Source organism: Pseudophryne corroboree, chromosome 6 (genome assembly GCF_028390025.1).
Source record: "Pseudophryne corroboree isolate aPseCor3 chromosome 6, aPseCor3.hap2, whole genome shotgun sequence".
Taxonomy (NCBI): Eukaryota; Metazoa; Chordata; class Amphibia; order Anura; family Myobatrachidae; genus Pseudophryne; species Pseudophryne corroboree.
Window position 1 is genome coordinate 365783110 of NC_086449.1, and position 23984 is coordinate 365807093.

A 23984-nucleotide genomic window follows, 5' to 3' on the forward strand; every position below is an offset into this window, starting at 1 on the left:
TGAGGGAAGCGCATCCCAACATTCACAGCAGCGGCAGCCAGCCTATGTGGAATGAGAGGGACAGCTGCAGCAGCGCTGCCACCAATTACAAAGCGCTGCTGCGGCTCCTTCCCTCCACCCCCTCCCTCCTCTTCCTTCTCCGCTGCTCCCGCTGCTGCTCCTCTCCTCCTCCGGCACAGGCGGCTTGTAATGAGTCAATTTGACTCATTACAAGCTGCTGACTTTAGGGAATCGGGGCCGTTGCGCCCTCAGGGCGACTACGCTGTGTGCCAGGCACACCTGACACACACATAGTTACGGCACTGCCCGCCGCTGTCAATGAAAGTGCAGTCGCATCCTTCAGGGATGCAAACGTGCTTTGATTGCATGCACACTGTTACCGTGGCATATTTTTTGCAAAAATCACTCTATTGCGATTATTGCTAAAATGAAATGCGACCAGAATTAGGTCCATAAACAGCTAATGGGCCCTACACATTAGGCGATATAACTGCACGATATGAACGTTCTCGTACGTAGGCACCAGCGATGAACGATGTGCGGCCCCGCACTCGTTCAACATTGGTGCTGGGTCACTTATGCATGCAGGCCAATATGGACAATCTCGTCCATATTAGCATGCACTGCTATGGAGCCGGGTGACATTATACCACACAGTATGAGCCGAAATTCACATGATAGCACACAGAATGAGCCGAAAATCACATGATAGCACACGGTATGAGCAGAAATCCACATTATAGCACACAGAATGAGCCGAAAATCACATGATGGCACACAGAATGAGCCGAAAATCACATGATGGCACACAGTATGAGCAGAAATTCACATTATAGCACACAGAATGAGCCGAAAATCACATGATAGCACACAGAATGAGCCGAAATTCACATTATAGCACACGGTATGAGCAGAAATTCACATTATAGCACACAGAATGAGCCGAAAATCACATGATGGCACACAGAATGAGCCAAAATCACATGATAGCACACAGAATGAGCAGAAATTCACATTATAGCACACTGAATGAGCCGAAATTCACATTATACAACATACAGTAGATTTAGACAAAATTCACATATGCCACACAGTATGATCCACAACTCAGGGCCAGGGAGATTGGCAGCAGGGACAGTGACAGGGAGAGGGACACAGGGAAGCAGGGTAAGAGTACCTAAGATGAGCAGCGGAGGACATGGGCGGCGGCAGTGTGCAGAATGTGGCTGGCGCGGGTGAGGAGAATAGCAAGCCGCAAGAGCATCCTCACACTTCTCCCTCCTAGAGTCCCGGCGGCGTGATGACGTTCAGACCCGGCCGGGGCGGAGTCCTCCTCTTCCAGCAGGGGGGGGGGGGGGAATGGGATGCGATCAAAACTGAGCCGCGGCGGAGTCTTCTTGTTGCAGGCGGGGGTATATGATTTTGAGTCGGCGGGGGTGCGATCGTAAGACAAATAGAGCACTGCAGTTACGATCGCACCCTCGCCGAATCAAAATCATATACCCCTGCCTGCAACAAAAAGACTCCGCCGCGGCTCAGTTTTGATCGCATCCCCCCCTAGCAGGTGCGAGTGCGGCTCTTGTTTGGTGTCACCCCATTGAAGGGTGACACCGGGGTGCGGGCGGCACCCCCCGCACCCGCCGGTAGCAGAGGTACAGATGGGGAAAGGAGCAGAGACAGACAGGCACACATGGAGGGGGAGAGGAGCACACGGCGCATGGGGGCAGAGTCACAGAGGGGGGAAAGGGGGGGGGGAGTATCAGAGACACAGATGGGGAAAGTACCAAAGATATACAGACTGTACAGATATAGGAAAGTGAGCGAGGCACTTATGGGAAAGGGAACTGCGGCATAGAAGGGTTGAGGGGCAGAGGTACAGACGGAGGGGTGACAAAAACACAGCTGATATAGGTGAAAGGTTCACTTGGGTAAGTAGGAGCAGAGGCACACATGGGGATATAGGGAAAGAGTAACACATGGGTATACAGGGGAAGGAGGCACACATGGGGATACAGGGGAAAGAGGCACACATGGGGATACAGTGGAAAGAGGCACACATGGGGATATAGGGGAAAGAGGCACACATGGAGATACAGGGGAACACCTGGGGATACAGGGGAAAGAGGCACACCTGGGGATACAGGGGAAAGAGGCACACATGTGGATACAGGGGAAAGAGGCACACCTGGGGATACAGGGGAAAGAGGCACACCTGGGGATACAGGGGAAAGAGGCACACCTGGGAATGTAGGGGAAGGAAGCATACCTGGGAAACTTGTGAGAGCTAGAAGAAGCAGGAGAAGGAGGAGAACAGAGGAGCAGCAGGAGACTTGGGGGCGGGGCAACATGCAGTGCAGTAAATATAACTGAAGAGAGGAAACTACTGAGCTAGTCGGGACTCGGGAGAGATTTAAGTGAATGCCCTGAGAGGCTGCTGCGACTGGAGAGCGGGGGAGGGGGGCACACAACCCCCATGCTGGTAACTACAACCTGCATGTAAAGATAAAATGCTGCCAGTGGGGGCCACTGGCACTGATGATCCCAGCCCTGGGCTGTTTCCTCCTCACAGACATCTGCCTGCCTGCAGCCGCGATCATCAGCACCAGCATGGCCCCTGTACACAGTGACACTGTACTTCCCCCACACTTCTCAGCTGTACCTGCCGCCGGCCACTTCAATCAATCCTGCCCCTCAGCAATGCCAGCATTCGCCAGCTTGTAAATAGCTGCCCTCCGCCTTGCCCCACATAGCGCTGATGGGAGCCGCGCCTCTGAGGGGAGGGGACTCGGAGTGAAGAGTCTGAAGATCCGGCCAGGGGGATCGTGCTGACAGTCAGTGCCCCGTCCTGTGCTGTCACCTAGCTTGCCGCTGCCTGTCAGCTGTTGACAGGCGCAGAAAGCAGCGGAGCGCGGGGAGAGCTCCTATTGAGCCTGCAGCGCTTAGTGCCGGGGAAGAGGAGGTGTGGACGTCGCTGCTGACATGTCTATGCCAGTTCTTTTGATGGGATTATGGTGCGGCTGGGAGTGCAGGGCTCTATTTGGTGTCACCCTATTGAAGGGTTACACCCGGGTGCGGGCCGCACCCCCCTCATGACGCCACTGCTGGCACCTATGAATACATAGCGTATACTGTTGCTTTATCCCTTCTTTGCCATAATCTGATTTAGAACCTTTACTAATCTGCATGTTTGGGCTTATCTTCCCAACACTATACCAAATATGAGGGTATATTTCAGACAGCGAATGAGCCGTGGATACATTCATTCACTGTGTGTCATCTTACAGCTGAGAATAGCTCATTTCCCCCTTTAAAATTCAGGTGCTGGTGAACCACTGACATTTACCGTGCAGAGCATTCTGTATGGATGTAGGGCGCCAAGAGGGAGGGGGTATATCATCTGAGATGCTGCAAGCATTTTTATCACATTTCACCTTTTTAAAATGCTTTTAAATTAAAGTTTTTCTGCACAATATGCTGACAATCTATTTTTCCCACCTCACTGTTTTAGCTTCCAATACTGGTATCCGTTCAGTAAATGAAGAGCATGAAAGAAAATAAAACCCTAAATTCCTGCCAATTCAGCAGCAGGTGCATCAAAGGATCATACCTATATGATTTGTATAGAACGTACATTTCCACTGCCTATATTAACAGTAATGTACTGTGCTTCTGTCTGAATTTCTTTTCAGATTTGAGTCCTTCGTTTAGTGTGAATTGCAGAGACTGCTCTGGCTGCTGCAGCTGGTTAATCTGTGTTGTGTTATGTGTCTGAGCTGACTTCTGCTGGTCATCTTACTAAGGTGACATTCCATCCAATCATGCATACAGGATCCCTTTCCCTGATCCAATTAAGTAATAAAATGGGCTCTTCCCCCTTCGCCATCGCCCCACTCATCCCTAAACCTGCTGCTCGTCGCATGATTTCTAAGTGGCAAGTCAACAAATTGTGTCTCTGATGCCCAGAGCTCCTTGGCTGGCTGACAACTTCATATGACTTGCTCTGTGAGAGATGGAAGGGAAAAGCCTTTTATTATATTTACTCCACCAAGCCTTAGTCAGCCAAATTCTTGGTTTCCCTAATGGAGATGTGGTGGCCTGGAGCCAGTGTGAATTTGCTCTTGGAGGAGCAAACGCTTTTACTATCGTGACAAACCCATTGCTTGCCAGAGTCTTCTGCAGCCTTTTTCAATCAGGCTGGTAACAGTAATTAACCAGCGGCTGTAGTGTGCAGTGCTGTATATTCCAGCTAGTGAAGAAAGCCTATTTATAAATGTTGATACCGGCATTGTCTAAGGCAGTGTTTCCCAACCTCGGTCCTCAATGCACACTAACAGTCTAGGTTTTAGTGATATCCATGCTTGAACACAGGTGACTTAATTAGTACCTCAGTTATTTTGATTTAATCATCTGTGCTGAAGCCTGGATATCACTAAAACCTGCACTGTAGGTGTCCCTTGAGGACCACGGTTGGGAATGCCTGGTCTAAGGAAATAACTGAGCTGGGATCAGGGGTGGACTTCTCATAAGAGTTTTGAATCCATTGTTAATCTATTCATGGAGACATTACTTCCATACTTGGAGATTACTTGAAGTGAGGCTCTGTTCTTATGCATTTTGGCATAATGTTTATTGTCCTACTAATAGCCATCTACAAACTAGCATGTGTTCCCCTGCTTTGTTCTACCATGTCCAGTCGATGCCGCAGAGGTTATAACAGGAAGGACCTAAACCCACTCTAAGTTGTTGCATTTGCAGCTCATTAGTGTGTAATGAGCATTTATTCTCTGTATATAGAAAACCATAATTCTCTTTTGTGTAATACTAACTATGTGCCACATCTCTGGCTGTTACATTATTTGTGGAAAGTAATATTTCATTTGGGTTCGGCGTCTCTATGGTTAAATCCATTAGGTCTGTGCCTCTGATTTACGCCTTCTGAGCAAAAACAATCTGATCAAGGATGTGCGAGAACCTGGCAGCATGTATATTTATCTGAAGGGTACCAGGGCATTACCAATACTTATAAAGATCTACAAAAAATTCTTAATTAACACTTTTGTATTTGGGTAAGACCCATATCACCCTCAGACAATTAAATGTTAGCACTTGTTGCTTAGTTATCCTCGGTGAGTCATGTAATGCAGTGACTGGATGCACAAGCTTAACAGTGGCTTATGATAAATTCACTTTCTTTCATTCTTGTTTTTGTGCAGTTAAAAAGCATTTCAACTTCCCAGGTACCACTTTTTTTTTTTTTTTTTTTTAAACAGACTGAAGGTCTTGCTATATGCATTACCAGATCATTAGTCAAGCGAAATTGTTTTTTTTTTTTTCTTTTGTTTTTTTTTTTGGGGGGGGGGCAGTTTCAGGCGGGGTGAGGGGTGCATGAATCAAATTTGTGTGTTTATCTTGTTTTAAGTCTCACAGAAATATAAATGTGACATATTGTAAAGGAAATTGATAACCTGGAAAAAAAACAGAAAAGGAAGACGCGAAATCACATCTGGTTTGTGCGGCTTTATTTTCTGTCTGCATTAAGGGATAAATGAAATGCATTTCCAGTCGATAGTGACATGGTCAGCAGAGTAAATGTAGAACCAGGCCCTGCACTACCTGCTCAGCGAAGGGATGCAAGGCAGGAAGGCGCCAGGGTTGGAGAGGCGCTCTCCCTGCTCTGCAGTGCTGCACCTGTCACACTGACAGGCAGCGGCGCTGGCAGCTTGTTGTAGCCTCCCCCTCCCCTGTGACAACGGCAGTGTCAATGTTCAGCCAAAAAAGGGGCGGAGCTACATGGGATCTCAGGGGCGGAGCTACATGGGACAAGGGGGCGGAGCTACACAGGACCAGACCCAGACGTGTGTGTGTGTGTGTGTGTGTGTGTGCATAATCCAGCATCCAAAACCAATCTCCCGGAGGCTGCTGCCATCGGCCCTTCCCCATTTGTCTGCCTCTGCTCCTCGCCTCCTCCACACCATCCCTGTCAGCACTCACTGTCTCACTACCCGCGATAGCATATTTGTGAGTGTGCATGAACCCTATAAAGTGTCTGTTTATATAATGGACCCCTGCATGGTGTTGGTGTTTATATAATGGACCCATGTGTGGTGTCAGTGTTTATATAATGGACCCATGTGTGGTGTCAGTGTTTATATAATGGACCCATGTGTGGCGTCAGTGTTTATATAATGGACCCCTGTGTGGTGTCAGTGTGTATATAATGGACCCCTGTGTGGTGTCAGTGTGTATATAATGGACCCCCGTGTGGTGTCAGTGTGTATATAATGGACCCCTGTGTGGTGTCAGTGTGTATATAATGGACCCCTGTGTAATGTCAGTGTGTATATAATGGACCCCCGTGTGGTGTCAGTGTGTATATAATGGACCCCGTGTGGTGTCAGTGTGTATATAAGGACCCCCGTGTGGTGTCAGTGTGTATATAATGGACCCCCGTGTGGTGTCAGTGTGTATATAATGGACCCCCGTGGAGTGTCAGTGTGTATATAATGGAACCCCGTGGAGTGTCAGTGTGTATATAATGGACTCCTGTGGAGTGTCAGCGTGTATATCAGGCCTGGCCAACCTGTGGCTCTCCAGATGTTGTGAAACTACACATACCAGCATGCCTTGCCACAGTTTTAGCATTCCCTAATAGCAAAACTGTTGCAAAGCATGAGAGCCACAGGTTGGCCAGGCCTGGTGTATATAATGGACTCCTGTGTAGTGAGAGGAGTACAGACAAGAGAGGTACTATGAGGGGAGTACAGACAAGTGGGGACACTATGAGGAAAGTTCGGACAAGTGGGGACTACAGTATGACGAGAGTACAGACTAGGGAGTAACTATGAGGAGATAACAAGGAGAGGGCACTGTATTGCAATGTATGTTTATTTGATACTTATAGACTATGAAAATTCAGCCAGAATTTGAAATTACAACTTAAGGGGCACTTTTTTTAAATTTGCCATGGGTGCCTTTAACCCTAGTTACGTCACTGCCCTCTTCCTGTCACCCAATGTCTCCCTGTCACCCCTGCCTCCCCATTCACCCTCTTTTTCCATGTCACCCACTATCTCCCTTTCACCTTCTCCCGGTCACCCACTATCTCCCTGTCTCCTGCCTCCCCAGTCACCCACTAACTCCCTGTCACTCACTATCTCTGTCACCCACTATCTCCTTGTCACCATCTCACCCACTATCTTCATGGGGAAGGGAGGCTGTCACTGTCGCCCTCCCCCCCCTGTGTTCTGTCACTGTGTGTCCCCCCACCCTATATGTTCTGTCACTGTGTCACCTCCCCCATCCTCATGTTCTGTCACACCCAGTGCTGGTGCTAGCCGTACAGCAACGTCTGCAAAGCAGGGAGGCTGCTGTACCTTGCTGATGCGCTGTGTTGCTACGGGGCTATTTCCTGGGATTTGGTTTTCCTGCCTGAGGCAGGTGAAACAAAATCCCTGATAAACCGCATCTCGGACCCAGCTTTCCGCAGCTAGTCGTAAGCGTGATGCGACTGCATGTGGCTAGGATCAGAGCGCCACATCTGTATTTGTAGGAGGGCGCAAAATTTAGAGTTTGAAGGAGGGCGCCGAACACCCTAGCACCGGGCCTGTGTAGAGCCTGAATATTACATAGGGGTGCACACAGGATTGTGTCCAAGATAGTCAGACCGTTATATAATCTATAATACAGATGTGCAGACCAGTCCACGATGTGTGTTTGGACTCCAGGAATAGTCCAGGCAACATGCTGAAATGTTGATGTCTTTTAGTGAACATCAGCACATGAACATTTTGGATATAAATATATTCAAACACTGTGTGACTGCAACAGTCTTCATTTATCAACTCACTCTATGAAAGGAGGCTGGAAGTGATTCTTTGTACAGAGAATGATCACACAGTGTTGGCCAAACTTGTGTTCTATGGATGGAATCCTGCCAAGATACGGCAATCCAGCAGCCTCAATGCTGACAGTAGGTGGAGGATTAATCACATGGAGACTCCTGTGTCCCATTCACGATACATTGTTTGTGACTAGGGGTATGTAATAACTTTTGGAAAGGGCTAACAGGTTTCTTTGTCTCATAAGGCAAACTTGATGTCTGCAAATACACTAAAGGATTCAGATAGCCATATACTATTTCAACATTTAAATAAAATTCCCCCTTACAGATATGGAGGACTCTTCAGATGACTTCCCCCTCCCGGACAGCCTTGCAGTAGGCAATGACTATTCATGTACCTACAATATGAATTTGTTTGAGGAATACACTTTGCTACTGGTAGTTTGATCATAATGTGCTTTTTTCCCCCTGTGTGTTTAATCAGTAAATCTGAATAAATGGTAAGGTGAACAGGTTTCACTGGATTAATACACAGGGCTGGTATGTACCCATATGATATATTTAACTACCTTTAAAAATACTGCCTGAGGTAACGTAGTAGTTCTAATGTGTATTATTGTATGTAGTCTATATTGAAGCTTGTTTTCCTTTAATAGTATGGAATCACCACACGAAAGAAGAAAGTATAAACTGGGAATATCAAAATATATAATCCACTGGATAGAATTGAATTTGTTATTGTATCTGGTCTTGACCACGCCTTAAGGGAAGCCATGCTAATTATCACATGTATACTTTGCATTTGTTGTGCCTGCAGGGCCAGCTACCTCATAGAAAGTTATGATTGGTTTTTCATGGTGTCATTTGGAATCTTAAAGGAGAGAAGCAATTTGAGTTACACAGGGAAATTATACAACTTCTATGGAATACAATAGCTAGTAGTGTGCCGTTTCTAGTACTTGTATCATACTTGTCTGCTCTCCAGGAATGTCTGAGACTCTCTCAAATTTTATGAACTTTCCCCAGACTCCAGCAAGAGTAGACCAGCCTCCCAGATCCATATTCAAGTGGGCAGTCTGGGTTTTTGATGACTTGATTATGTGACCCATAGTGATGAGTATCATCGTGGCATTGCACATACCACGGCATTGGGAAGAGGAAAGAGATGGGATAGCACTATGATAAATCTAAAGCTCCCACTTTAAACCACTGCAAAAGGTCAATGAAATGCAATGGGTTCACGAGGTGATGGGAGAGGGAATTTAGTGATTTTCTTCTGTGTCAAGACGCATTGAAATTCTAATGAACTTAATTGTATCTTTTATGGAAATATTTCTGGGTGTGAGGTAGTGTCGTGTTTTAAATTCCATCTTTAGATAGGAATAGCATACACCAAAATAACAATGAAAGTGAAGTAGTGGCCTTAATTTGGAGCAGTTCTTCTGTCTTTGTCTCAATGGAGCAAGTCATATTCAGGAGAAAGTTTTGTTTAAAAAAAAAAAAAAAATTAAAATGCAACATTCCAGGAATCTTCTTTATTAAAATGCCTAGAAGCTTAAATAATTTTTGTTTGTGTCCAGTTTATTGTAGGCTAACCAGTGTTTCTGCATTTATATAATCGGCATAGTATTCGCATTATAGCAATTTGTACACAAATCTGACCTTCGTCATACAGTATGCCGGCATGTTTATTTACGGCAATATACTGCATGGATACAGTGAGTACAGAATGTATACATGTTCCAGGTTCAGACCCCCCTCTCTGACCTTTACGGTTTCTGTCATAATCTTTCTAAAGACCACAGCATAAATCAATTATATTTATTTTAGCTGCTCTTTATAAAAATATATAAAATCTAAGTGAATATCTAGCTAATGTCTTCCAGAAAAACATGAATAGCTTGCTAATTTCTATGTATGGTGGTGCAGTAGTTCCTATAGCCCATTATTCTGACAGTGTAACCATGAACAGGAAATCACAAATAGTGTTTCATAATGGTCACCTTGAATTTAATGAGCATGAAAACACTGAATTAAATGCTTTAAAAGCATAATTCTAATAGGCCACATACTGTATCTGTGCTCTGAGTTATAAATTTACAAGGCCCTCATCCCCTGCTGCCAAACCAGTGGGAGTGGATGTGACGCTGAGCGGTAACACTGTAGCTCAGCACCTCTCTCCCAGCCCATAGCTAATAGTGAGGAGAAGCTGCTGACAGTTCCACTCTTAAGCTTCTGGCTGCTTCTTCATGCCATTGGCTGTTACCATGTGTGGGGAAATACAGGTACATTAGAAGCACTGTATAAGTAACATTATGCCACTCATAAAGTGTATTGGGTGTTCCATATCCATTAGTGCCCCAGTTCAGCACCCAGGTTTGCCAAAAGGTAGCCCTACTCCTGTGCATGGTGACAGCAATTGCAATTGCCCTAGTATTCCATTAACCAATATGCATTTCTACTTGTGTTCTGTTGTATATCGGTCCTAAATGTATGATATTTTAGTGATGGGCTCAGGATTGAACTAAGCATCTGACAATGATTTTTTTTTTTTTTTTTTCTGTTTCTGTTGCATCAGTTAATAGATATAATTTCACAACACTTTAAAGGAAATTATATTGTCAAAGGAGTAGAAATAGCACACAAACCCTAAAACATAACAATCACTGGCTGAACCAACATTCACTAGAATGCAGCCTATAAATGCTCTAGGAGAGCGACCTCACAGAAGCAGTGATTTTATGGACTTAAAGAATGTCTGACAGCATGTGTCCCATTTCTTCTCTCCTTTACACTATTAGTTCATACAGACAGGACGCCCTACCTTGTATACTCTGTCCTGCAATTTTCTCATATTGCAGAGTGTTCCTTAGTAAATAGCATATGTATAAATGCCAGATGAATCTAAAAAGAGGAATATCCCAGAGCGATCGGAATGCTAGATCAGTGTCCGTCCTTTTGTACTGCATTCAGTGTAACCATGTCCTGAGTCTAGAACAGGTCATTGGCTCTAATAATGTGTAAAGTGTTTCTTTAGAATACTACCCAGATTAGTGTTTTTACTGTATTTTGTAGTAGAGTATTTTTCACTATTTAATGTTAAATTGTAAAGTGTATGTGTCAGGCTTTAGGGCGTGTTTTAAAATACAGTTCTATGAAATGTATGCACATCACAGGTGGTAATTGTGCTATTATCATCATATTGTCAAGAGAGTGAGTTACAAGGAGGATACTGCAACCCTTTCTGATAACACATAAAACATGTTGCAGAAACAGCCTAAAACTATTTGGGCACTATCTGCTTCCTCCTGTGGCATGGGGGGATATGTTTCTCACCTTGCCCAGCCCCAGTAGCCACTCATAAGCATGTTACCATGTATTTTAGCTGTCTTAATCATCCACTACTCCGCATGTTCACTGCTGCTTATTGTGTGCTGGGAAACTTCCCGGATAGGTTACCTAACATTGCATCAAGCCATGAAACCCCTACTCCATATGAGGCAGATATGATAGCAGCCTCCTTTGGTGATCTTTTTTTTTTTATTTTTTTTTGCAGTAGTATTGGCCACAGTGCAGCCCTACTCCAGCTCCAGGAAGTTTCTGACTATCACAGAGCAGGGGGGAGGCTGAGCTCATAGTTGCCTCACCTGTGGTCTCTGCTTGACCATTTTGATTATAAAATTGGTTAGAATAATGCAGAGATGATTGCCTATGTATGGCGCTACAGAACCTTTGTGGTGCCATAGAAATAAAAAAGATAATTAAAATTAATAGAACTTCAAATCATACTGCTTAAGTGTAATCTAGCCCAATAATACCTTAGGTTTTAGTTCTGGCACTGCTGTTTTTTTAGGATTTTTAACCTTTTACTTAAACTTTTTATCAATTATTTGGCCAAGCCTTATAAAGAGAGAGAAAAAAAAATTCCCCCCCTCCCCTCCCAATTCATTTTTAAATGCATCTTTCATTGTATCTCCGGTTATTTTATTAATGCATTAGTTTTAATTTTGTAAAAAAAAAAAGTGGTTTCTGCTTGATAACTAACTTTGTGTTTGGAAATATTTATTCTTCTATGACTCTACATAACCAGCATACTATATTTAATACCGTAGGCATTGAATGTCCGAGAGGTGCAAGAAATATCCCCAGTGGTGTTCAGGAAGGAGAGCCTTTCAGTGAGGACGCCATGATGCACACAAAGGAGCTGGTGCTGCAACGAGAGGTAGGAGTCTTGTTCAACCCAGTGCTGGGTGTTTTAACAAGCTGTATGGTCATTCTCCCAATGGCAGAAGTCACTGGAAGCGAGAGAAGTTCCACTCATAGGAACCTAATGTCTGTTGGTATTTGACAAGACCTATGTACATATATTACATCTATATGAGAATTTGCTGGAAAGACTATCCATTACATTTCTCTTGAATGTTACCACTACTAGTAGTTACAGAGAAGTCATATTTGATAAAAATGGTTTCTCAGAGGAAATTATAAGCTGTAGATTTGTCCTCTTAAACAACAGGATATGTCACATGTGACTGAGGATGTTTCTCAAAACACGTTCATCAGAATGATTTAGTGAAAGAAAATTTTGTGCTGACTTCCAGCCTCTTAAATGAAAAGTTGTATGTTCAAATCATTGTCATAAAAACATGTTTCCGAGTTTAAATGTGTCTCACAATTACTGTGACTTCCTTTCCCTGCCCTGTTTGACTCTCCAACTTCATTACTGTACAGCTGTGTCCACCTACATCTAGCCTCCCTGCGCGTTACACAGCTCACCTAGTCACGCCAAGCGGCTTTTCATGTAACTTTTTCATTAAAATACATATTATTCATACCGCTATGTGAATATGACGCACAAGCAGCCTTACTGATTAAAATATGTGGCATGCCTATATATTGTATGCAACTGCAGCTGTATCTGCATACGAAATGCTATGGGAGATGACTGTCATGAGTAAGTTGACAGGTGCTGGTCAACTCCGTTAACGCCGGGCATCTTTTTTTGCTGACAATGCTTCTTATTCATACCGTTATATGAATTAGACACAAGTAGATTCTGCTGATTAAAATATATGGCATGCCTACTGTATATTCTCTGTGCAACTGCACCTGTATCTGCATATGATAATGCTATGTAACAGTGTTTTCTAGGAAAATATACTCTCCTTTTAAATGCACACCTATTAGTCACAGCTCAGTTGTGTCAAAACCAATCTAGCCATGGTTCAGAGCTAAGATCATAGGTGAGATCAGTTGTGGGCAAAATACTAAATTTTGGTGGCCACATGTGTGATACTGGCATAATAGAGTTTAATAAAAGAAATATATGCTACATGTCACCTGTGATTGATTCAGGTTCTGAAAGCCACTAGGACTTTGGCGCATCACTTGGGCTGTATAGAATGGTCACATTATGTATAGGTGTTGGACTGTAACACTTCCAAGGGTCAAAATACAGACTGTCAATCTGTAGCAAGCCAGTGGAACAGTGAAATCATGTATTTTGCTAAACAGCAGCAGTACAGTCAGCAAGGCAAATTTTTTTTTCTTGTTTTGGAAATTAGTTCCAAAGCGTGAGTGTAAGCAGCACATAATGAGATCCTAATAATGTTGGTAATGTCAACACAATAGCTGCTCTGAACCCGGCCACTAATAGTAAAACTAAAAAGTTGACACAAAATAACAAAAACCGAGGTTGGAAAGGTGGGCAACGTCAAAACGAAGACAGAGACAGTGGGGTATATGCAATTGCGGTCGAATTCACGAAATTGTCGAATTTCGGGACATTTTCGCCAAAAAAAAAAATTCGTCAATGCAATTCAGTACTTTCCGTCAATAAAACGGACTTTCAAAATTCGACTTTTTGAAATTCGACTTTTTGAAATTCGACTTTTTGAAATTTGACTTTTTGAAATTTGACTTTTTGAAATTTGACTTTTTGAAATTTGACTTTTTGCAAATTCGACTTTTTGCAAATTCGACTTTTTGCAAATTCGACTTTTTGCAAATTCGACTTTTTGCAAATTCGACTTTTTGCAAATTCGACTTTTCTGCAATGATACAAGTGCTGCAATTCGACCAAAGTGTATTCAATTGAAGTTTGGAAATTCGACAACAGTGCTTTTAGACAGCAAATTCGTCATTTTCAATCCGCCACACTTTGGAGGGTGAAACCAATAAAAAAAATTTAAAACATGTTTTTTTTGTGTTTTTTTTTCTTGGTAATATCAGATCTATTTATATTAGAAGGGATTAGGTATTAGGTTTGTCTTTTTTGGAGGCACAAATATTATTTATATATTTTTAAAAATAATATATATTTATTTTTATTTTTTTATAGATGGAATGGTAAAATCCCGGGAAAAAATGGCGTGGGGTCCCCCCTCCAAAGCATAACCAGCCTCGGGCTCTTCGAGCTGGTCCTGGTTCTAAAAATGCGGGGAAAAATTTGACAGAGGATCCCCCGTATTTTTAAAACCAGCACCGGGCTCTGCGCCTGGTGCTGGTGCAAAAAATACGGGGGACAAAACGAGTAGGGGTCCCCCGTATTTTTCACACCAGCATCAGGCTCCACTAGCTGGACAGATCATGCCACAGCCGGGGGTCACTTTTATACAGTGCCCTGCGGCCGTGGCATTAAATATCCAACTAGTCACCCCTGGCCGGGGTACCCTGGGGGAGTGGGGACCCCTTCAATCAAGGGGTCCCCCCCCCAGCCACCCAAGGGCCAGGGGTGAAGCCCGAGGCTGTCCCCCCCCATCCAATGGCTGCGGATGGGAGGCTGATAGCCTTGAGAAAAATGACAAGAATATTGTTTTTTCCAGTAGTACTACAAGTCCCAGCAAGCCTCCCCCGCAAGCTGGTACTTGGAGAACCACAAGTACCAGCATGCGGGAGAAAAACGGGCCCGCTGGTACCTGTAGTACTACTGAAAAAAATACCCAAATAAAAACAGGACACACACACCGTGACTTGTACAACTTTATTACATACTGCCGACACACACATACTTACCTATGTTGACACGAAGCAGTCGGTCCTCTTCTCCAAGTAGAATCCACGGATACCTGAAAATAAAAGATAATTATACTCACCTTCCAGCGTCCAGAGATACATCCACGTCCAGAAAATAATCCAGGTACTTGGCAAAAAAACAAAACGCAAATACCCGTGCCAGCGGACTGAAAGGGGTCCCATATTCACACATGAGACCCCTTTCCCCGAATGCAGAGACCTCTATGTGACAGCTGTCACAGAAAGGTCTCTTCAGCAAATCAGTGAGTGCAACGTCCTTGCACTCTGCTGATTGGCTCTGTGCGCGTCTGAGCTGACAGCGCATTGCAAAGCCTCTCCATTACTTTCAATGGTGGGAACTTTGCGGCTAGCGGTGGGGTCACCCGCCGGTCAGCGGCTGACCGCGGGTAACCCCCCCGCTGACGGCAAAGTTCCCACCATTGAATATAATGGAAAGGCTTTGCGATGCGCTGTCACAGCACAGACAGCGCACAGCCAATCAGGTGAGCGCCACGTAGTAGCGCTTCCTGATTGGCTGAAGGGACCTCAGTGACAGGAGTCACGTGGTGTCCTGGCACATTCGGGGAAAGGGGTCTCATGTGTGAATATGGGACCCCTTTCAGTCCGCAGGATCGGGTCATTGCGTTTTGTTTTTTTGCCAAGTACCTGGATTATTTTCTGGACGTGGATGTATCTCTGGACGCTGGAAGGTGAGTATAATTATCTTTTATTTTCAGGTATCCGTGGATTCTACTTGGAGAAGAGGACCGACTGCTTCGTGTCAACATAGGTAAGTATGTGTGTGTCGGCAGTATGTAATAAAGTTGTACAAGTCACGGTGTGTGTGTCCTGTTTTTATTTGGGTATTTTTTTTCCAGTAGTACTACAGGTACCAGCGGGCCCGTTTTTCTCCCGCATGCTGGTACTTGTGGTTCTCCAAGTACCAGCTTGCGGGGGAGGCTTGCTGGGACTTGTAGTACTACTTGAAAAAAACAATATTCTTGTCATTTTTCTCAAGGCTATCAGCCTCCCATCCGCAGCCATTGGATGGGGGGGACAGCCTCGGGCTTCACCCCTGGCCCTTGGGTGGCTGGGGGGGGGACCCCTTGATTGAAGGGGTCCCCACTCCCCCAGGGTACCCCGGCCAGGGGTGACTAGTTGGATATTTAATGCCACGGCCGCAGGGCACTGTATAAAAGTGACCCCCGGCTGTGGCATTATCTGTCCAGCTAGTGGAGCCTGATGCTGGTGTGAAAAATACGGGGGACCCATACTCGTTTTGTCCCCCATATTTTTTGCACCAGCACCAGGCGCAGAGCCCGGTGCTGGTTTTAAAAATACGGGGGATCCTCTGTCAAATTTTCCCCCGCATTTTTAGAACCAGGACCAGCTCGAAGAGCCCGAGGCTGGTTATGCTTTGGAGGGGGGACCCCACGCCATTTTTTCCCGTTTTTTCCCGTTTTTTAAAATCGCGGCAAATTCCGGCAAATCGGCCGTTTTTCGCCCGCGGGAATGTCGAATCCGTTTTTCATTGAATATGGTGAATTCCGGCAGCCACCTGCCGGAATTCACCTGTCGAATTGTGTCGAATTAAAAAACGGCGATAATTTGCCGCGATTCGCCGTGAATTGCATATACCTCAGTATCTCCTCCTTACCAAGCTAAAATAAATCCAAGGACCATCCCCAAAGCAAAACAAACACACTCCATTGGCGCCCCCCCCCCCCAAAAAAAAATAAAATAAAAATAAAAACACATGCCAACTGAACTCAAAAGTGAACCCTGTTTCCTGCAGGGCTGTGAAGTGCACAAGCCTTGAGGTTTATGACACTACTGTCAAATTAAATGTCCTCCGTGTTCTTTCTTGGTCAGAACATTTCATAAAATATTTTATGTTCAATCAATTTAAGTAGACTGATGATTTACATGATGGTGATGAAAATGCCTTGTGCTACCGTTTTACTACATTAAATGTGTTATTACTAATATACATATGCCATTTACTGAGGAGTCATACAGAAAATAAAAAAAATCAACATAGACTGTTTGGCATACTGACTTCATGGCCCTAACTGTAACAGTAATGTTACATTTTGGGCCAAAATAGTAATAATGCCCAACACTATATCGGCAATAATGGAGCCTAGAAATATGCAAACAGTACAGTAATAGAGTAAATACCAAGTTACCATTACTTAGAAAATACCAGCATATTACTGCTGGGCACAAATCGTTCTAAAACAAGACTGTTTTCAGACAAAGGGATCATGAGGGTTTGTTTACACTAGAGGAATATTCCCACAGTCTAATACTAGTATTAGTAATGTCCCATTATGATGATGGCTATAATGCTCTGTAATATGTCAGCAGTATAGTAGTAAGTTGTACTAATACCCCTTTTCCACTAGGTCCTTAAAACACGGGTAAATGCGCGGGGGCACGCATTTACCCGTGTTTTTCCCTAGTGGAAATGGGTCCCCCTGCAAATTCCCGTATCAAGTGATCCAGGAATCCTACCCGGGTAGCTTGCCGGGTTGAACACGTGTTCAACCCGGTAAGCTGTCTAGTGTGAACGGGAGCCGTGTCGAGGCGACATGGCTCCTGTTCACAGTGTATGGGAGGGCAGCGCTGGGAGATCATGTGATCTCCCAGCGCCGCCCCTGCCGCATCACTAGCAGCGTCACCAACCCAGCAATATGCCGGGTTGGTGAGCGCTGTCTAAAAGGGGGCTGTAGCACGGGTCGCAGCCGTGTCAGGCGACATAGCTGTGACCCGTGCTTGTAGTGGAAAAGGGGTATTAGTAGTAATACCCAAGATATGCTAAATAATTGTTAAATATCAGCTGTCCCTGTGATGTACTCTGTGATAAGACGACTGTTATGTCCTTATGGTGTTCCCAGGTAGGAGGATCATCCTACTCCAAGCAACTTGGAAAGTAATCTGTTTATAACTTCCCTCTACCATTGCAACTCATAAGGAGACTCAGCGGTGCTTCACTTTCTGCCTTTTAATAGCTGTCACCATTACAGGCTCACACAGTCCTTGCGTGTGAGAGTGCCGGCTATCATCACCGCTGTTGCATATCGACACTGGCTAAAGCTCAAGGTATTCGGCTTCTGTGCCCACTCAGTAAGCCACCTACAAGGACTCCCCTTGACCTCTTTACCGTCTATAGCTCAAGATAGGCCCTCATGATCTGTGCTGCTCAGAGACCCTTATACAGGGACTTCCCTTACTTCCAGTGCTGATTACATTATAGCAACAGACATGAAAATGGATTTACTTCCAGTTGGTGATGTCAGTTTGCCGGAAGTTTATAATTTGTTCTCTACGAACGATAGCTATGCTACCTATTTTGTTTTATAATCTCAAAATAGGAATAGCATAAGGACATATCTGAATACCATTTATTTCCTCTTATTATCTACATCAACTGGATAGCTGATATCTATGAATGACGTATCCTCACAATCTCAGTTTATATTAATATCTGGGTGTCTAGTTATAGCATACAGTATTCAATGTATTTTTCTAATGCATTAGTACTTGTGCATGTGCTCTGAATATTTTTTTTTTTTTTTTTTGGGGGTGGGGGGGAGTTGCAACCATGGTTTCATTTATTTACCATTTCATAGCAACCTTTATTTAAATAGGGTGTTTTTTTTTTATGGGTTTGCTACCTTCACAGCTGCTTAAAACTTATTAGTTTTAGAAATGACTTCTCTTCCAACTTCTTCGCTTTTTCTTTCCTATTTACCAACATATGGGCATGAATTATCAACCCTCTGCTGATCTCAGTCTCTTTATCCCAGTCCAGCCTGTCTCACCTCTAGTGGCATTGCTCAAGTGGCGCCAAGTATCTAGTATATAACGTAAGATTTGTACTTCAGACTCCCAATTTTCGATAGTCACTGGTTCATGTTCAGTATCTCATATCATGTCTAGTATTGTGGCACTAGGTGATCTTTGGGCAATTCTGTGTATGGCAATCTTCCCTCTCTTTGAAATTTTCTTTCATTATGTTGGTGGAGAAGAAAAATGGGGACAGGGCTTTTCTCCAGGGCACAAGAGAAAAGTAGGGCTGTGTTCCATGGCTGTCAGTGGGTTATAGTGTACACTATTCCCAAGCAGGTTCAAGTTCTTGAAAAAAAATAAATGCTTGTTTTAGAGCAGCCTTTTCATGCATGTTATCCAAAACTATGATTTTCCTAACTGCAATCCACCTTGAGAGGTATTGGTGACCATGTTGATCTTTTGTATGCAAACTGTCAACAAAAGACTACAGGGAACATTTAAGTTTATTTTTCATTTTCAGTGTTATACCCTTGCCTTTTGTGCAGCTCAGAGGTCAGTATACGTTGTGTGAAGTATTGCACTTAATGGTTATTGCAGCAACATCAATAGAATTGATTTGCCTGAAGGTTAGGAGTGACTGTATCCTGGATATGCTTTCAGTTTCTTCATAAAACAGTGTTTCAGTTTTTAAAAATGGTATACTTGTGTGGTTGGAAGGTGTCCAGCTGCTTGTGCTTTCTCAAGGTTATTGAGATGGGTCTGTTTTATGATTAGTACCTTGGAAGAGACAGAGCATAGGACATGGTTGTTTTCTACAGTAGGTAAATTAAACAATACAGACTTACTGTTCTTTCATCCATATTTACGCCTCCCCTTTTTGCCTTCATTCACATTTTCTGTCCTGTTTACGCCCAACCTCTTTTTTCTTTTATCTCTGATGCGCTTTCTCCTCAGTCTTTCATATCCCTTAATCTTAATCTTGTTTTTTCTCCAGTGATCACTTGTACAAAAGGCTGATCTTTCATTGTTCCGGGGTGTAACAGGGGAAGTTAACAGTATTTCAGTGTTTCAGGCAGACAATTAGTCACAAGCCAATTTTGAAGACCCTTTAATGCCAAAGAATCTTCTCAACATTTTTTTCTTTATTTTTAATTTGTAATTTATCAGTAAGAGAGTTTCCTCTGAGACCCAGATAATCAGCTCTCATCTCTTGTCTTAGATCCTTAAATGTAGAACCCTTACTGATGTATAGAACAATACGGTACTTAGAATCCGTTTTTGTTATGCTGATTTAGCTGGTCATGATAGTGTTAAATACTGAATTTCTTAAAATTAAATTGATTGTACATTTGCAAGTAGGGCCCTCTTAGTTTTATTATATATATTTTTTTTTATTGTTTGATTCCAATTGTAATGCATTGAGGACTATGCTGTAACTACAGAAATAAAAAAAAATTATAATCCAGAAAGCAGATTGTGAATGTAACCCATTAGGGTTTAGGCTGCATTAAATTAACCTTTTATCTTTCCAGATTGATCAGCATAAAGGTCTAATTACTTTAGACACCCTCTTGCTGCTTAAGGGAGGGATGGCAACTATTTGGCTTCTACTGTTTGTTGAACACATTAGAGAGCATATATCCTCTTAGGATCAGTATGATCCCGTTGCTGAACTGTATCGAGCTGAAAAAAGCTGGTCTGTTTTCTCAGTAACTTGATCACATAATACAGTATGCACATGTTCCAAAATGTTCATGGTTGACTGCGGGTTTCCAGTGGTTTTGTTTTGTAGCTCCTTAATTGACTTTCTGTCCTTGTAAAGATCAAATTAAGATCTGTTGTATTGCCATGAGAGAAGGGAGACCCCTGAACACAGGTTGTTCTGTGTCTTAGGGATATTTGTGGATTTAACCTTTTAACTGTATCTACAGTATGTACTGCTGTTTGAGAAATCTGGTACATCTGTCTGACCTTTTCAAGTTTACCAGTGAGATAATTGAATAGTTTTAGAAATTTGCTTGGACTGTTTGTGCCTCTTGTTCTGAGCAGCAACAGCTACAATTATATCTAAACAAATATAGTTGTTTCTTCATACACACACTGTTCATTTTAAGTAGAATAAGTACAATAGTTGTGCTTCCTGATTCTTCAGTCTAGATTTTAGGCACGTTGATCAATCCACCTTTACCTAACCAGGGATGGGGAACTTTCGACCCTCCAGCCGTTGTTGAACTACACATCCTAGCATGCCCTGCAACAGTTTTAGCATGGCCAAATAGTAAAACTGTAGCAAGGCATGCTGGAATGTGTAGTTCAACAACACCTGGAGGGCCGAAGGTTCCCCATCCCTGACCTAAACAAATGTGAGACTTCAAACGTTTGAAGTCACCACATGTTATTCAGTTATGCATCATATTATTCAGTACCTTTCTCTAACGTCCTAGTGGATGCTGGGGACTCCGTCAGGACCATGGGGATTAGCGGCTCCGCAGGAGACAGGGCACAAAAATAAAGCTTTAGGATCAGGTGGTGTGCACTGGCTCCTCCCCCTATGACCCTCCTCCAAGCCTCAGTTAGGTTTTTGTGCCCGTCCGAGCAGGGTGCAATCTAGGTGGCTCTCCTAAAGAGCTGCTTAGAAAAAGTTTTTAGGTTTTTTATTTTCAGTGAGTCCTGCTGGCAACAGGCTCACTGCATCGAGGGACTTAGGAGAGAGAAGTCAACTCATCTGCGTGCAGGATGGATTGGCTTCTTAGGCTACTGGACACCATTAGCTCCAGAGGGATCGAACACAGGCCCAGCCATGGAGTCCGGTCCCGGAGCCGCGCCGCCGACCCCCCTTGCAGATGCCGAAGATGGAAGAGGTCCAGAAGCAGGCGGCAGAAGACTTTTCAGTCTTCCTGAGGTAGCGCACAGCACTGCAGCTGTGCGCCATTGTTGTCAGCACACTTCACACAGCGGTCACGGAGGGTGCAGGGCGCTGGGGGGGCGCCCTGGGCAGCAATGTATAATACCTTTTTATGGCTAAAAAATACATCACATATAGCCCTTGAGGCTATATGGATGTATTTAACCCCTGCCAGATCTCACAAACTCCGGAGAAGAGCCCGCCGAAATAGGGGGCGGGGCTTATTCTCCTCAGCACACAGCGCCATTTTCCTGCTCAGCTCCGCTGTGAGGAAGGCTCCCAGGACTCTCCCCTGCACTGCACTACAGAAACAGGGTAAAACAGAGAGGGGGGGCACTTTTTTTGGCGATATTACTATATTTAAGCTGCTATAAGGATACAACACTTATATAGGGTTGTTCCCATATATATTATAGCGCTTGGGTGTGTGCTGGCAAACTCTCCCTCTGTCTCCCCAAAGGGCTAGTGGGGTCCTGTCTTCAATAGAGCATTCCCGGTGTGTCTGCTGTGTCGGTACGTGTGTGTCGACATGTATGAGGACGATGTTGGTGTGGAGGCAGAGCAATTGCCGGTAATGGTGATGTCACCCCCCAGGGAGTCGACACCGGAATGGATGGCTTTGTTTATGGAATTACGTGATAATGTCAGCACATTACAAAAATCAGTTGACGACATGAGACGGCCGGAAAACCAGTTAGTACCTGCCCAGGCGTCTCAGACATCGTCAGGGGCTGTAAAACGCCCTTTACCTCAGTCGGTCGAGACAGACCCAGACACGGACACTGAATCTAGTGTCGACGGTGAAGAAACAAACGTATTTTCCAGTAGGGCCACACGTTATATGATCACGGCAATGAAGGAGGCTTTGCATATCTCTGATACTACAAGTACCACAAAAAGGGGTATTATGTGGGGGGTGAAAAAACTACCTGTAGTTTTTCCTGAATCAGAGGAATTGAATGATGTATGTGATGAAGCGTGGGTTAACCCAGATAGAAAAGTGCTAATTTCAAAAAAGTTATTGGCATTATACCCTTTCCCGCCAGAGGTTAATGCGCGCTGGGAAACACCCCCTAAGGTGGATAAGGCGCTCACACGCTTATCAAAACAAGTGGCGTTACAGTCTCCTGATACGGCCGCCCTCAAGGATCCAGCTGATAGGAGGCTGGAAACTACCCTAAAAAGTATATACACACATACTGGTGTTATACTGCGACCAGCCATCGCCTCAGCCTGGATGTGCAGTGCTGGGGTGGTCTGGTCGGATTCCCTGACTGAAAATATTGATACCCTGGTGAGGGACAGTATTTTACAGACTTTAGAGCAATTAAAGGATGCTTTTCTTTATATGCGAGATGCTCAGAGGGATATTTGCACTCTGGCATCGAGAGTAAGTGCGATGTCCATATCTGCCAGAAGAAGTTTATGGACACGACAGTGGTCAGGTGATGCGGATTCCAAACGGCATATGGAAGTATTGCCGTATAAAGGGGAGGAATTATTTGGCGTCGGTCTATCGGATTTGGTGGCCACGGCAACTGCCGGGAAATCCACCTTTTTACCTCAGACCCCCTCCCAACAGAAAAAGACACCGTCTTTTCAGCCGCAGTCCTTTCGGTCCTATAAGAAGCGGGCAAAAGGACAGTCATATCTGCCCCGAGGCAGAGGAAAGGGTAAGAGAGGGCAGCAAGCAGCTCCTTCCCAGGAACAGAAGCCCTCCGCGGGTTCTGCAAAGCCCTCAGCATGACGCTGGGGCTTTACAAGCGGACTCAGGAACGGTGGGGGGTCGACTCAAGAATTTCAGCGCGCAGTGGGCTTGCTCACAGGTGGACCCCTGGATCCTGCAGGTAGTATCTCAGGGTTACAGGTTGGAATTCGAGAAGTCTCCCCCTCGCCGGTTCCTAAAGTCTGCTTTGCCAACGTCTCCCTCAGACAGGGCGACGGTATTGGAAGCCATTCACAAGCTGTTTTCTCAGCAGGTGATAGTCAAGGTACCCCTCCTACAACAGGAAAAGGGGTATTACTCCACGCTATTTGTGGTACCGAAGCCGGACGGCTCGGTAAGACCTATTCTAAATCTGAAATCTTTGAACCTGTACATACAAAAATTCAAGTTCAAGATGGAATCACTCAGAGCAGTGATAGCGAATCTGGAAGAAGGGGACTTTATGGTGTCCCTGGACATGAAAGATGCTTACCTGCATGTCCCAATTTGCCCTTCACATCAAGGGTACCTCAGGTTCGTGGTGCAAAACTGTCATGATCAGTTTCAGACGCTGCCGTTTGGATTGGCCACGGCACCTCGGGTCTTTACCAAGGTAATGGCCGAAATGATGATTCTTCTGCGAAGAAGAGGCGTATTAATTATCCCTTACTTGGACGATCTCCTGATAAGGGCAAGGTCCAGAGAACAGCTGGAGGACGGAGTAG

At 44.4% G+C, this 23984-nt stretch overlaps 1 protein-coding gene across 1 annotated transcript in view; it reads left to right on the plus strand.

Annotated features, from left to right (window-relative positions):
- SND1 (staphylococcal nuclease and tudor domain containing 1) overlaps window positions 1-23984 on the plus strand; it is a 1401087-nt gene that overhangs the window by 986242 nt on the left and 390861 nt on the right. Inside the window, exon 16 of the mRNA XM_063926687.1 lies at window positions 11953-12062. Coding sequence (XP_063782757.1) covers window positions 11953-12062 — 110 coding nt within the window. The remainder of the gene's footprint in view (window positions 1-11952; window positions 12063-23984) is intronic.